The 15834-nt window shown below is 44.8% G+C and overlaps 1 protein-coding gene across 1 annotated transcript in view; it reads right to left on the reverse strand.

Moving 5' to 3' along the window:
- The window catches only part of T265_12767 (hypothetical protein), a gene marked incomplete at both ends in the record, with an annotated part of 64865 nt that extends 54099 nt beyond the window's left edge, over positions 1-10766 (reverse strand). Inside the window, 11 exons of the mRNA XM_009165386.1 lie at positions 208-477; positions 2543-2786; positions 2875-3231; positions 4078-4413; positions 4863-5213; positions 7228-7391; positions 7484-8126; positions 8328-8425; positions 8650-8808; positions 10276-10526; positions 10561-10766. Of these exons, the coding sequence (XP_009163650.1) occupies positions 208-477; positions 2543-2786; positions 2875-3231; positions 4078-4413; positions 4863-5213; positions 7228-7391; positions 7484-8126; positions 8328-8425; positions 8650-8808; positions 10276-10526; positions 10561-10766 (3079 nt within the window). The remainder of the gene's footprint in view (positions 1-207; positions 478-2542; positions 2787-2874; positions 3232-4077; positions 4414-4862; positions 5214-7227; positions 7392-7483; positions 8127-8327; positions 8426-8649; positions 8809-10275; positions 10527-10560) is intronic.
- Positions 10767-15834: the final 5068 nt, after the last annotated feature.

A 15834-nucleotide genomic window follows, 5' to 3' on the forward strand; every position in this document is an offset into this window, starting at 1 on the left:
ATATATATATATATATTCAGTTTAATGGCGGACTATAACGTTTCGAACGCAGTCAATACACAAAATGGTGATATTTTCCACTAGGTTAGAGTGGGACTCGTTGTTTTGAAGTTTATTTTTGGAATCCAGATAGACCGAATGGGTGTCTGTACATGGGAGGAAACCGACTTTCCTATTCAGTATTCACTACATAGTTTTATTCAGAACGTACTAGGTAGTCCTGTTCTGCTTGTTTTAACAATGTCATTCGCGCCTCTTCTAACTGCTTTCGATAGGCAGCTGTAGCCTCATAGGCTTTGTCGGCATCCGTGGTCTCTGGTAGTGTAAACTTTTGATCCAAGAGCCGCTCGGTAGATCTGACCAAGGTGTTGATTCGATCAAGCGCAGTGCCATGTAGATACTTTAGTTTATCCATACGATTCAACTCCGCTGACCGGACAACCTGGAGAAAAAAAAGTAAAATGGAAAGAATCGATTCTAAAAGTACTTTGGTTTGAGTCTTTTCATGGAAGACTAAGGGAATTAATTCTCTTTTGTAAGTGATTCCGCGAGTTTCACAAGTGCAAAGAAGCGGGAAAGGCTTACAGGATAGTTATGGAACTGTGGATACACACCCACACATAACTAGCGAGTAAAGAAAATATGTTCCATGAGTATGGTGACCGCCGCTGCTCCGAGAATATGGTGCACCAAACGCTATCAAGACGACCAATTTTTACTGCATTCTCTCGGTTCCCAGTCAGAATAGAACACCAATAGAACACCTCAGATTGATGGCCGCAGAATTTATGATTGATTTTGATTCCCTACGCACAAAACTCCTGCATTCCGATGCTAAGAAGATGCAAAACCTTATCGTTGCCACTACTAACCTAAGGTGTTACCAACCCCACTTGATATACGTCATCCGACTGCTGACATCCCAAGGCTACCACACCAGTGTCCTCGATCCTGATTGGTTCTCTGTGATGATATGTGTGCGGACCGTTTACGTCAACTAAAGAATGACGCATGAATCCTAATTGCTAGTGACAGACGGAGATAACATATGTGCCTACATGGCTGCCAAAACAAAGATCAGGTGCAAGGAAACCGAATTCATCCGATTGAAATCGAAAGGAGCCAATTTTCCAGCTAAACATCTTGGTTACCGTTTGAAACAAACAGGGAATCATAGTAAAGTCTGTTTGACAGGGAGTAACCGAAGTCGCTGAAGATTTCACACAACCCCAAGACGAGTACATCGAGTGTGACAATCTCTCTCAGTTGAAATTTCAGTGTCAGGCTTGTCCAGCAACCGCTGCAAGACCTCCTGGATTTCAAACAGCTGGTAACTTTTTAGGAAAAAGAAAGAGTAAGAAAACGATGTGCAGTGATGACAAAAAGCATGATCTGGAGGGTTCAGCTTGCTCGCCTGACACGAAATGGGAAAAAGTGGTGCGCATGATAGCCGAGGACCTTTTATAGGTTGAGCGCCATTTCTGTGGGAGATAATGTGGTGTTTTGTACCTTTATTTTGCTTCCATTATAACATTACGTATTTTGTCAATTGCATAGCCGTTTTTGCTTGAATACGAAAAACCACAGAAAACGCGCACCTGTACAATTTCACGCAATACAAACGTGGTCACGTGCTCCGACTCTCTCTTCTGATTTCGCTAACGCTTACAGCGGTCATTCACGAGTCTCATGCGCTAACTCTGGTATCAAGACATTTCAGACTACCTTCGGAATCTATTATATATGTGGGAACTGTTCAGAAGAAGACCACTGGACAACCATGATTGGATTATTGTTTGTTCGCTGACCCAGGCCGACGACGAACTAGTTTGAGGAGAACAATTAATAGTGTGTCTGTTCTACCTGACCTCTTTATTATTGTACGCTAAAACTAGCGTTATTATTGTTATTTCTTTGTCACACACTCCTTGTAAAGTAGCTTTTTGGGTAGCCAGACCACCACAATAAAAGTGGAAAAGGTGCGCTGGCATCCCAAATCGAGTCAACTTTACACTTCCTCGTGATTGTTTGAAAAGTTCCCCTTATGTAGTCAAGTCTCACTTTTATTTAAATTCTCCAGAAGCGTATATCCTTGGTCGCGTCGGGTTGTGAACTCCGGACATCTGCATTTGGATTCGGTGTGGACCCAGGAGAATAACTGCGCCAGGACATGAGAAGGACTGTTCATACTAGAGCGATGTAAACGCCAACTTTACAAATCCCACAACCTACTAGGGAGTAGTCAGGTTCCTGACAAATTCGACGCATGCGTTACACCAAATAAAAACCCAAACTGACGTTGCAGACACAGTACCTCCTGTTTATGACGACCACTCATGTAACAACTTCCTATCCTTCACGGCCGTATGGCCGTAAACGCTAGCCACAAGGAACAGCTTAATCGTTCCCCGGAATTTCGACAACTTGTCTAATACAACCATATCAAAAACCTTTATTTAGAGAACAGACTTGTTAAGGAACCATTTGTACAACAGACGCCCATTAAGAAATGGCGTTTTCTACTGAATCTGACACTGCACACCACTTACTTCTTGACTGATTTCATCCCAGATAGAATTCACACCCGCCAGTTCATCATCCAATGCAGATGCCGCAGAAATGTCACAATGACCCATCAACTCGTGACCCAAGTCATTCAAGGCAGAAATACGGGCTCGCCACTGAGACAGTTCTTCGTATAGCCGAACTCGATCGGCCGAAGTCGCTGATTCATCGTTCAAAATTCTCCTCGCGTTTGCAACCCAGGAATTGAGGGCAGCTTTCTCCTGCACAGAAACGAGAAAGCCAGGAATAACTATTGCCGAACAAGCCATGGGCAACAGCACCAGCATCCTATCTTCTATACGCACTTACCGCCTCGTAAGACTCCCACTTCAGCTCCAACTCTTCGAGGTGATGTTGCAGTTCTTCAACGTCTCTCCAAGCATCTAACCAGCGAGTTCTGATGGAGCTCAGAAACATGCTTGCTTCTTTGCGTTCCGTTTCCGCACTATCAACCAGCATGGCAGTTCCACCGCCAGCACACATGGAAAGAAATTGGCTGGAAGCGGATGTGAAAAATTGGTGTTTTTCGTCTCCAGACATGGCCTCCAGTTGTCTGCGACGTTCTGCCACACCCGTAGCTTCGTCATCACGCGAAGATGTCAACTCAGCCAGCTGCATTAAATCTGTATTGACACCATCTGGGTAACTGAAGGCCGCCAGATACTCCTAGAATGTAAGGATATCGACAGTTGCAGATAGACGTCAGTCTATTGGGTCGAGAAACTTTGGAACCGTTGCCAAAGTATATGTTCACGCAAATGTTGGCCAGGAACGGTGGCATTTCGAACTGGTAATAATCGCTATTGATGGGTGTATCTGGCTAACCTTTTAGACTGGCTGATCACCCACAGCGATCAGGGCAAGTATAGATAGATTTTTCACCTATTTGTCGTTGCCGGTGAATTTTCAGACACAATCGTTTTACCCGAGATAAAGACATGTGTAGGTAAAAAAAAGAACCGAGAAGCAATTAGGAACCTGAGAGTAAACCGAGAAGGACTTGGCGGGACGAAGATGCCTCAAGATGGAGAAAAATCATACGAGGCACCCCATTCTCCCATAGATTGAATCTAAATTGCAGTAGAAACCGACCGGTCTCGTAGCTTTCTGGAGAAATGATTCTGTTATTGTGTTTCAAACGAGGGTTTGAAGAGCTCGTGGGTTGCACAGTTTCCTCAGAATTAGGGATTCCTATCCATCAGAACATCTTTAAATACGTGGCTAGGTGGATAAGGGAAAATTGTATATAACACTATCTTAGTCACTCTTATTCAACCACTTATATTCGAACAAGGTCGTACGGGACAGATGAACATTCATGTATTATACATCCCATTTGGAGACTTGCTTGGCCTATGTGCCACATTCAGCAGCGGACAAGAAGAATCCCTGACCAAAGCTGTCAAAATGCAATCTAGACTGTTCAACGCTACTCACATTTATTGCTTTACAACTAATTAGTCAACGTTACAAAGAACGGAAACACGCTCCCATCCCGCGAATCGGACTCACTCTGATTCGTTCCAAATGGGAACGAACTTCACTTCGTTGTTTGCATCGAACCGAATGCCAGGTGCTCAGATTAGTTCTCAGTTCATCCACTCTATGTGCTAATTTCCATCGGAGCGCGATCCGTTCCAATCGGCGTTTGGCCGGAGGCCCATCCAATTCCACACCAAGAATACGGTTTTCCAGTGCAACAACGATTGTTTCCGGCAAACGAACCTCCAGTTTAGCCAAAGACTCTGGATCGTTGGCAGCCTTTTCAGCTGCCTTTTGTAGTTCTATATTCTTCTCCTTGAGTCGAGTGAAAAGTGCTTTTATCTCTCCAAATTTTGCCATTGACTCCTACGTCGAAAACGAGGATGAAACAAAGTTGTACAGAACAGAGGAGGATCCGAACGGAGACAACTGAGATGAAACGAACGAACTTTTCATACTTGAACCAAGAGAGCTTTCACCGGTGTGGCTGTGATTTGACATTGCGGCCTGATGAACACAATAAGGCTAGCAATCCATCAAATATGCCAGCTAAGTATCCGAGACGATAGAAGCTCGTGTTGGCATCTATTAATTCAGCAGTGACTAAGCAGTGACACAAAACAGAAGGCTCAAGGATGACACATAAAAATGAACATGAAGTTTTAAATAATTGCTGGGCGCTAATTGGACGACTTGAGGGTTCGGCTTCCCAGAGTAGCCAACATATCCAGGAGACAGTGGATACGTCAGTTCCTACTTGTGTGAAGCTAGAATTGAGGAAATATTCGTTGGAATAAAACCACAAAGTCGCATACCTCGTGTTCAGCTAGACATTTTTCGACGAGCTCAACACGTTCTGCTAGTGATAGCTTTGCTCCATCAGGGGACATCTCTAGCCCAAGTTGTCCGGCCACGTCGGCATCTTTGATCAAACGCCGTTCGATCTGCGCCAACCAGCGACCTATCGGGTGCCAGTCTCCTGGAAGTGCATCATCCAAGCGCCACCGCCATTCATCCAAGTGTGGTTTCACCCGATTCCACTCCGCCTGAATCTGATCCAGCTCCTCTGGTCTTAGGCCAATAAGTAGACCCTGTCGCTTGCGGTCTGTCAGTTCCAACATATACGCGGCAAGGCTTTCGTGTTCCATTTGAGCTTGCATAAGAAACTAAAAGTGGTATAACATAAGAGACAATTTATACCTAACAGTATTATCGTAAGAACTGGGCCGTCACAACTATTTGGAAGGGACGCTGAGTCCCACTCCATAAAAAGTCCTCTCAACAAAGAAATTGGGAAAGATTGCACAATAAACTCAGTTACGGAAATATGGAAGTGGTTCCTAGAGGGGACGATCCACCATGTCATGGTTGGATGTGCACTTGCCTCACTGTCTGAACGATACAGCTCCATTCACCCAGAACTCATGACTTTGGGTAATTCCGAAACCCGTGGCAGCCGAGACAAACCTGTGTATGCCTTTAAGGTGGCTGAAACACTCAGAAGTGTCTTGTTCTTCGATCTCGTCTATCTCCACTGTTCGGGGACGGCACTTAATGTTCGGATATCCACTAGACCAAAGTATTATTTTAGGTAGTGCGGTGGAAGCGATCTAAAGTTGCCAACATCCCACAGCTGGTTCAACCCTAATCTGGGTCCATTCGACTGTTGATCTCACTTAAAAGTTTGCTTGCTCAAAAATGACAAATTAAATGGGCATCAACGGACCGCAGATGGCCTTGTCCAAAATAGTGAAACAAGCACAAACAGGGCCCAACTCAGTTTAGCCGAATCTCCGCTCCTTCTGCGTCTGTAACGACTCCACTTTACTTAACTAACTTTTCAACGACCTCACTTAGTTTGATCGTTAACTTTGAAACATGGGTCTGCATTTGTGCAGCACATTCAGTTGAAGAATACTATAAACAGGAGATTTAGTTGGCTCCTTCATGAAAACCAAATTGATATGCTAAATGGTTGAAAATTCAATTGAGAAAAGTGGAGCCTTTACAGGCCAACTCGTCTTCATCCGAACACAGAGTGGAGCGGGACTAATCCGAGTAACCGAAATTCGGTTTGGTACGATGAAAGTGTTTGAAAAATTCCAATAGTGTAACTTTTCAGCTATCCTCCTTTACGCTTAATGTCAGTCTTTATTGGCAGACAGACCTAGAGCTGTCACCGTGTAATGGTGGTCAGGCTTCTGTGCTGCAATGATCCTGCGGGCTATACTGGCTGGGCTTCAGATCCTAAAGGTTTAACCACGCCAGAAATACTAAAGGCGAGCAGCCCGACGAAGAAATGCGAGGAATCGCATTACGAGGTGGTCTGGAGGTAAAGTCGTACTGTCCTCTGCGATAGGAATGTGAAGACAGCAAGGCATTTTTCCCCAGGCGACCAGCATGTTCACATTTACGGAAGCAGCGATGCTACCTCCCCCTAGGAAGGAAGGGTTTGGAAAGACCGGCCCTAAAATCCGCACATTCCGATCGCCAACTGGTTGGCCGTGACCACCGGCGCGGTCGAATTACTTTCAAAACCAAAAAATTCGGTGCTGTTCATTAGGCACCTGCCGTGCACAGATGCACTAGGAATGAGACAGTTATGTCTTGCTACCTGCGTCCTCGGGCCTAGCCGGCCCATGCGGTCAGATGGGTCATTGGATCTAGAAAGGATCTCCCAAGAAAGGCCCGCTGCCTCGAATTTCAGACTTTTGAGTCAGAGGCTGAGGGCAGGGTCCTTGAACGAAAGCGTACATCCACCCACAGCCTTTTGGGTTAGACTTTTGAGCCAAAGGTACCTGAACCAACCCCCCCTCCTCGGCCTGGGCAACCGAGTAGTATCATTCACCCTCTCAACTTTTCGCTCAACAGCCTTTTGATTGACATTCAGAAGTTGTTTTCTCACTAACCTAGATTCCCCCTCCTCTGGGCAACCGAGTAGTATCATTCACCCTCTCAACTTTTCGCTCAACAGCCTTTTGATTGACATTCAGAAGTTGTTTTCTCACTAACCTAGATTGGTTGTGCGAACTGCCGAAGAACTGATTGATCGTAATGGTTTTGACAGAGAAACAGTTTCGGTTTACAACGAACCCCAGGCTGGCGCGCATACATACAAGCCTGGTGGAAAGGAAAAAATAAGAAGTAGGGAAACCACTGCTTCCAACCAGTAATACTCACTTCGAATTCGCTGAAATAATCTTCTGGTTGAATCGGTCCATGGCGCACCCGAGCAATCAGTTCTTTAATATTTATCAGAAAAGTGCGCTCCTTCTCCGCTTGTTCATTCTCTACAGTGGCCTGTAGGGGGAATATTTCGGAATAAATAAGTTTCATGTAGTTATCTCAGAGGATGGTGGACAGGAAAGTATAGAGACCACAACACCAGTCCATCAATGGAACAGTGAGACCGACGAGGCCAAAAATACAACAAAACAGCCGGGGGACCTGTGCAGACAGTCGTGAAGATCACAACAAATGTACGAGACACCAATGATCACCTCGTCCTCCAAATGTAAGACGGGGACAATGTTTCGTGTGGCTTTTGGTGGTTCTGCAGTCACTTTGATTCGGGCCATCGCCTGACACCGAGAAACATTTTTAGCCGCACGACAAAGGCGAAGTCCAGCGTAAGATTTGGCACGTACATTTCGATGTGGTGATATCGGGTAGTGCGGCGAGCCAGATGATTGGGAAGACCCGGGCATTCGGGTAGGCAATGAGGTGGATAAAACTCCCGACGCGAAGGAGTTCCCTAACGGAGACAAGCTTCCATCCAATGATTCCGGAGGTGTGGTGGCAAGAATAAGACTACGGATAGCCTCATCATCCATCGAATTCACACCACCGTAACTAACTCGACGCGATCGACGCCAATCGCTTAGACCGGATGCAGTGGAAGAGCTAAGCACCAGTGACGGATCTATATCCGGATCTGGTTCGACTGAGGCTTGAGTAGTTGGACTGAGTTGATGCTTGGAGGATTTGGAGGACCTCCTCACTCGCTCCGCATTGGAAGACTTTCGGGATTTTCTTTCATCGCTTCGTTTTGGAGATTCGGAGGGCTTGGCCGTCTTTTTCTTGAATAGAAGTGGACAGAATTTCGTACGCTGATCAAACCTATCGTATGTTCACTCAGATACCGAAAGTAAAATATTCACGAGCAAGTTGAGGTCACCATATGAAACAAATGACGTAGTTCGAGTCACAGCGAATCGGCTGACAGAGCAAACTATCGGTACTATTAACCTGAACTCATATGGAGAAAAAGCGAAACTTACCGCATCCGACTTGGGTTCTGCTAAACTCGGAGATTCTCTGACAAACTGAGCCACATACGTCATGATTGAACGCTCATCCGGTTTGTCAACGTCCACATCTTCGGTGAAGTCAAGTGAGAGGACAACAGTCATAAGCAGCAAACCAATCGACAGTTAACTAAGTGTCACACAGTCACATTCTAAATTTCTACAAACACAGACACCAAAATAAACGGACCAAGTGTGTTTTTAGCTAGGAGACGGTACAAAATGGCGGTCGTATAATGATACCATGGAACTAGAAGCTGTAAAAAAACCCACCATAGCGTCACTAACCACTGACCTATCTCGAGCTCAGTGGTTACTGATCGGTAGGTTTGTAGTTCGAACCCAACCTCAGCATCTCGACTGCTCTTGTCTAGACTTGAGCAACTAGCCATTATCTCATCTCTCGTGCTTTTTTCGAGTGGCCTGGCAGTTAGGCACCAACAGGGTGTTACAACTGAACGATTGTTATCGATTATTATTGTTAATAGCATAGCGGCAAGCCGGATATCCGGTCGTATCACCACGGACAGTTAAGGTAACGGTATTTTAGTGAGTTGACCCAATTTGGTCAGTAGGCGAGAACCTGTAGACCTTCAGTACTGCTACTGTTTTTTGCCGTACCAACGCTTCCTGAATCTGACAAAATCTCTTCTTTCTTGAGTTTCCTTTTGTAGGGCGACCACTACAACCGCATCTATCGGAAAGGTGAGTGAGGTCATCTCCAAAGAGAGCATGTGATCCGGTGCAATGGAAGTACATCTCTTCACTCCTGTCTTGCTTTCAGGGAAAGAGTGATTAGCCTACTTTGGTAGAATTACTTGGAGAGGACTACTTTTCAAGTAACCCTGTCGTCTTAGAGGAAATGGGGAAAAGTCCCCCGGAATAGAATCCATTTTGCTATGAGGGTTGAGACACTTGAATTGCAACCATCTCGGTTCTCCAGTCTCTACGATGGCCTCACCCCATAACACGCGCATGCATACAGCATATTAGTCCAGTCGCATCCTGTGATTTAGAGGTACCTTTGAAATCAACCGAGGGTTTTCAGGTATCTTAAACTCTTTTCACCCCCAGGTGGAAACAAGTTATGTTCTTTTTCAAACCAACTTAATTACATGCGAGCCTTCTGTTCTGGACACGATTCGATAGGCTTCATCTCTCATCCCACCTATAGGTTGAGCTCCCTTGGACGGGAAGCCGGTGGTCAAACTGGTAAGCAGATTAGTCCATCTGTTTTCGAATGGAACAGTTTCTGCAGATAGGCTACCCGAGCAATTCCAAACGCTGTTTTTTCGCATGCGTATGTAATCCGGTTCTTGAGATTTGGAGTTATTTACCGACACGTCCCAGAAACAATCATTCATCTTACCATCCACATTGCTGAGGCCTGTTCACTCTACCCACACCCGTTGATCAGCCAATATGTTCCAACCTACCAAGCAGAGATAGTAGTGGGTGGAACGGGTAATAAGATCTCCCGTTCAAATTATTGCATTCACCTTCTCACCATATCGTTCAGAGGAACGCTTTGCTTGATTTATGGTGGACATTACTTCAACTTTGAGAAACCAGGGAAAGCAGAGAAAACCAAGTGACCTGAGTGATATTTCGCATACCACCTGATTCGTTCGTCTTCGTTTCATACACTGAATATGTACTGTGAAAGAAGTCACAGCGCTATAGAATTCTACAGGCAACCGGTTATGGCGACATGATAGATTCTAATGTGAGTTATCAGACAAAAAGGGCACAGGACCTGAAGTAGACCAAATGTTGCAAACAGGTGCATTTTCTCCAAAAACAAGCTCGGAAGAAGACTTATCCTATTGGCACTTCATAGGAACATCTCTCAACATTTAACAATCCTCCCGATTGTAGTTGCTGACTGAGGTTGAAAAGTACGCAACACAAAACTACTCACCTTCGGGATCCAAAAGACGAGGAATCCCAAGTTTGGATTCAGCCACCTGAAATGCGTGTTCCAACTTTTCGCGATTGGTCAACTTTTCAGTCGCTTTGATATCGATCGAATTGGGCTTCAGCCAATTGATGAGAGCGCGGAAGACTTTTCCATCTCGCCAACAGGTACCGAAATCGGTAACTTTGAAGTTCAAAGGCCTAAAAAATAAATAAGTCGGCATGATGACGACGTTTGAAGTTGGGGGCTTTCCTCTGCATCAAGCCAACACTTATCGCAGCAACTTACGGATCATGAGTGGAAAGCGACTGCTCAACCCATGTCAGCAGGGCCTGTCGACCTGCACCGGCTCGGGGAATTTGAGGAGTCTCCGCAACCGCCCTCGGAGACGTCCCTGTGGAAGAGGCGGGTGGTAGAAAGATGGGTACGGTTGCATTTGTATTGGAACCCAATAGCGAAGCTCCATCGCCCAGTCGTCTTTGGGGGCTTTCAATCTGAAAAGGGTAATGACAGCACAAGAAAATTTAAGCAATGACGACAGCAGCCTAGAGCAACTTATTGACAGAGGCTTTGTATAATTTACAGAGTAAGGGAAAAGTAATCATAAATTATGTTGATTTTATCGTCGGTTTTCCACTAATTTACTGTTAAGTGCCGTTTCTTGTAGTGTGTGATGCACGGCGGTCAATCAGTCATTTCTTAAGGGCACGTGAAAATTCAGGTGCGTCCAACGTGCGTTGGTGGAGTAGTAGTTGCACGTTCGACTCGCATGTCAGAAGTCCGAGGCTCAAATCCCGCCACGGCCATTGGATATACACTGCTGATAAGCTCCAATAAGAGCGAAACTCGAGTCCAGTGCTTCTCTTTGGTGCGGACTCACCGGAATAATTACGCCGTTCAAACCAGAGTGGGGTGACTACGAACACTTTATTTCCCCAGGAACTATATGAGTTCGAGTTCCGTTTGACAAAGCGGTGACAAAGCATCACCGCATCTTAAGGGTGAACGGATGATCGGACAACTGGACAATTATATAGGGGGAAACCAATAGAATAACTTTCTACTTAAGCTGTCTTCTCACGGCAGATCCACGCCTTCGAATACTCCCCCAGAGAGCACAGAACAGTTCAGATGCATTTCGACGTGAAAAGAGATGAGCGTCTTCTAAATGTGAGGCTCTGATCCTTTAATCTTTCCCTCTCAGGGCGCTGCTGCTGAAGGGATTAGCACAAAGTATCGACCTTATTGACACCAATAAATCCGTTCAGCATATTCAATTCGACTTCCGAAGTCAGAATGCATTTCCGGTGCGGTTCGTTGTTGAAAGATACCCGCAAAGCTGACTCAATGATAAATGAAACTAATTACAAAGTTGCTGAAAACTCTTTGACAGCCCACGACCGGTTTCGTCCTTCATGGGACTCAGCTAATGTTCGAATAAAGCAATTTCCCCAAGATACAGATAATCGGAGTTAAAGGGAGCAAAATGAGATTGGACAGAACTATGCATTTTCGTGCCTGGGCTAACTAAGCTGTTCTCAACATCAGGGTAAGGTTGATAGGTTTGACCAAACTCATTTGAAGGGCAAACGTTAATAAAGCAGGTGTGGTTCCCTATCGCAGTATATTTCCGTAGAGAAAACTACCCACAAGGCTGCTGAAAACTCTTTGACAGCCCACGACCGGTTTCGTCCTTCATGGGACTCAGCTAATGTTCGAATAAAGCAATTTCTCCAAGATACAGATAATCGGGGTTAAAGGGAGCAAAATGAGATTGGACAGAACTATGCATTTTCGTGCCTGGGCTAACTAAGCTGTTCTCAACATCAGGGTAAGGTTGATAGGTTTGACCAAACTCATTTGAAGGGCAAACGTTAATAAAGCAGGTGTGGTTCCCTACAAAAACCTTAGAGGCTTGACAAAAATTATTTGGTTAGACATAGAAGTAATCTAGAAATTTTCCTCATTGCCTGACAAACTTTCGGATCGATAGCTGGACAAAATCAGAACAGGATATAGCATGGGTGAGTAGACAGGGCTCCACCTTTTCGGGTTGATGGGACCAAAGAGTAGTCGGTTGTTTTAATACCGCTGATTGAGTGACTGTCAGGGGCTAATATTGGTTAGTGGACTGAGCAGAGCTGCCAGTGGTTCATTCAGCCGAATTTGATGGCCTTGTCAGATGACTGTACTAATGCTTGTCAGTTAAACTACAGTCATTGAGGCATGCCAAAGCTAGCGGAAGCTGATATAACAGTCAGTTAGTGGGCGAATGATGATTTGGTGGAGGCGTAAGTAAGGCTAACAAGTGAGTTGGAAAGGCTGGCAGTACAAGGTCATTTTAGAGAATATTAATCGTTCAAATGGTTTGGTACAAACCGTTTGGTTTGATAGTGACGAATGCTCCCCAGAAGAACTGTTATAATTGCATGCAGAATTGTTTTCCATCCTGATCAGTCACGATAGTTTAAAAGCTGTACCCATGCCTACGAGTGAACAGTCGGGAGTTGCAGGAGGGGGGTGATGTTTCCGTACTGCAATACAAAAAAGGTGATTGACTGGAAGCGCTCAAGCGAGGGGATAAGTTGCTTATCATTATCGTATCTAAAGATGGATAACGTTAGCGCTCACCTGGAAATAAAGGATAATGGACCATATAAGTCCCAAGACGATAGCTGGTTTCCCATCCACCACGTCTGATGAATTGATATTGACCAGTTTGATCTGGGAAGCAATGAAACACGATAGAGTACACTATGACTAGCAAGCTCAAGAAAGCACCCAGTCACATTTTCAGTGACCTCAAGAGTTGGGCGTTACTCGAGTGAGGGGTAGGCAAGTCACCAAACAACACCAAGCAGAGCAAAAGTTGTGATAAATTCACCAGGAATGCGCAAGAAACAAGTCAGATCAATTGTACCTATGAAAAAGCTTGAGATATTTGGTGCGCAAAGCAGTTCATGAGGCCTCGGACATCACGACCTGGCGAATCCTATGCTTGAATTGGTGCCGGTAGCTGAGAACTTCCGGTCAAATAAACAGAAAACCCACCAGTGTACATCGTCTTGTGACAATACAACAAACAAATACATAATGTAAACGACAAACAGGCGAATCTATGGATAGCATAACAGATATTACGGTAAGCGGGTCAAAGTATGGACGTGTCGATTTATTTGAAACAAGCGCGTACGAATCAATGGAGTAAAAATGCGGCGTCATAAAAATGCAGCATGAAATACGAGCCGCCTGTTTTTTCTTGACTTTCTGCTCTTCTGTTTAGCCTAGAGTATTCTTTTTCTAACAGGAATCAGGCGGCTATTCACAGAATTTATTATTCAAGTTTCTGTCTTCGTTGTGTGGAAAAATACTGGATCATGATTTGGCTTTAAGACGATTCCCAATTGAACGGAAATAGCAGCACGGTCCATGGAGGGCAGTGTCTTCTGTAGTCCATGATTGGCACGTAGCGTTTTCGAATACCTCTCACGAATGAATGCACAAAGTATGGCTCCAGATTCCACCATATCGTTCATCCGTAACAAGCTTTCTGTGCCTAACTGCCATGCCACTCGAAGGAAGCACAAGGGCTAGGCTACTATCAGGTTGCCCGAGCCTAGACAGGGGAATTCGAGAGGCAGAGGTCGGTTCGAACTACAGACCTTCCGGTCAGTAAATCCGTGCTCTAACCACCGAGCCATCTTCAGCCCACTGGAGATAGCGAAGGACATACTTCAGCTCCATACAGGATGAATGCATATCCGTATCGGACTGAAAACCGCATGTCCCAAAAAGAGCCGGTGGTCTCGTTAATTAGGCAGTACGAATTGAGGAATATTGATGCTGAAATGTCAGTCTTCTTATATCCCCTTGGCAGGTGAATGAAGAAAGACAAGCCTCAGGTTTCCTGCTAGGGCAGTCAGCCTTGAGTATCCCATATGCTTAAACAAAAAAGATCTACCTACCAGAGAAATGAACCGCCAAACTATAAGATATCTTCACTTGTTAATTTGGCCACAAAATATCATCTTCTGTGGACAAGGCACTGTGGTTCGTACGTACTCAGATCAACCAAAGTGGTTTTGCCATGTTTATTTGCTTGAAAATCAGCGAACCTCGGAGCATGCAACCCTCAAAAAACAGGCTGATCTACCTGTTTTACAATAAGACCACTCAGTAACTGGTTATCCACGGCACTCGCCCCAGAAAACCGTGTTACAATTCTTTCTGATCATTCCCAACACACTAAAAGATGAAGGGCATACGCTCAGAAAGCAAACACCCCAAAAGTCACAATCGCCTTCCTTATAAAATTCAACAATCGAGAAATCAGTTAGCATCACATCACGTGGGGTCATCTGATTGTCACCACATCCCGTCGGAATGAAAGTAAAACCATCTGTAGACAAATGGCTGTGTTCATATGGTGTCCCTATGGCTTCCGGGTCGACTCTCCTTAAACTTAGCGAGAGGCGCACTGTTGATGAGTCCCAACGAGGATAAAACAATCGTAGAATACCATACAGCCTCTTCAGCATCAGACAGTTTCAAGAGGAAAGTCAAAAGTTTAATTTGTCACTTCACTCAATACTACTTGGTCACTTCAAGAACATTTATCATGAAAGGTGAGCATCAATCTAATTATGCCGTCTTACGTCAGCAAAACGACCATTATAAATCAATAAATATCAAACATAACACTATAAGATATTTTCCGAACAATCAGAAAAATCGCAAAAAAAACTTGTTACCTTGCACTTTTTTGTCAAATAATCCAAGGCATTTCGGACGTTACTCAGTTTATGAGCCCGTTGGAGCACACGAGGACTTTCAATATGCTGTTTGCCAAGAACAGAAAAAATGATAAAAGGGTTGAAATCCAAACGCTTTACATAGCATTTCTATCGCTAGCTAGACTATCAGCCTCATCACATTTGAATGTCGGATTGGACTTGAAGTCAGCTGCCTAGCCTGATATGAATCGATTGATCGTATACTGAGAACCTGATTGTAGGCAGGGGAGATAGTTTGAAGTTTTCATCCTCTAAGTAAAGTCAATCTAGAACTGAAAAGCTGTTTCATCCGAAGTGAGAACAATTGGCGGTGCGTCGATCGCGCAGATCTTCAGAAGAACTCAGCATCTAACAATTCGACTACTGCCATGCCATTAGGTAGTGAGCGACTAATCAACACGGCTAGCCACAATGGTAATCAGCTGGTCCTCGGCTTTTCAGTACGGACTGACTCCATTTTCAGGATGAAACTGCGATCGAAAATTCAATACCTCTATGCTCCTTGAGGGCATTCAGAAAAAAAGGGGCTCACAAGTTGTATGACATGAAATCATTCAACAATGGATCACGTCACGACGCAGTGTGTGGATGAATGATGGTAGGGCTATATCCTGTCCAAGTGCGAGTTAATCACGTGACCAGTAGCCAGCTGATAACAGCAGAAGAGTGGTTTCAAATCTCACCACAGATCCGATAGATGCGCGTCGCCTCATGACTTAGCATACAGTGACTTCATTGGCAGGACAGAATTTCAACCTAACCTGATATT

This window comes from Opisthorchis viverrini (assembly GCF_000715545.1).
Source record: "Opisthorchis viverrini unplaced genomic scaffold opera_v5_14, whole genome shotgun sequence".
In the NCBI taxonomy this organism is placed as follows: domain Eukaryota; kingdom Metazoa; phylum Platyhelminthes; class Trematoda; order Opisthorchiida; family Opisthorchiidae; genus Opisthorchis; species Opisthorchis viverrini.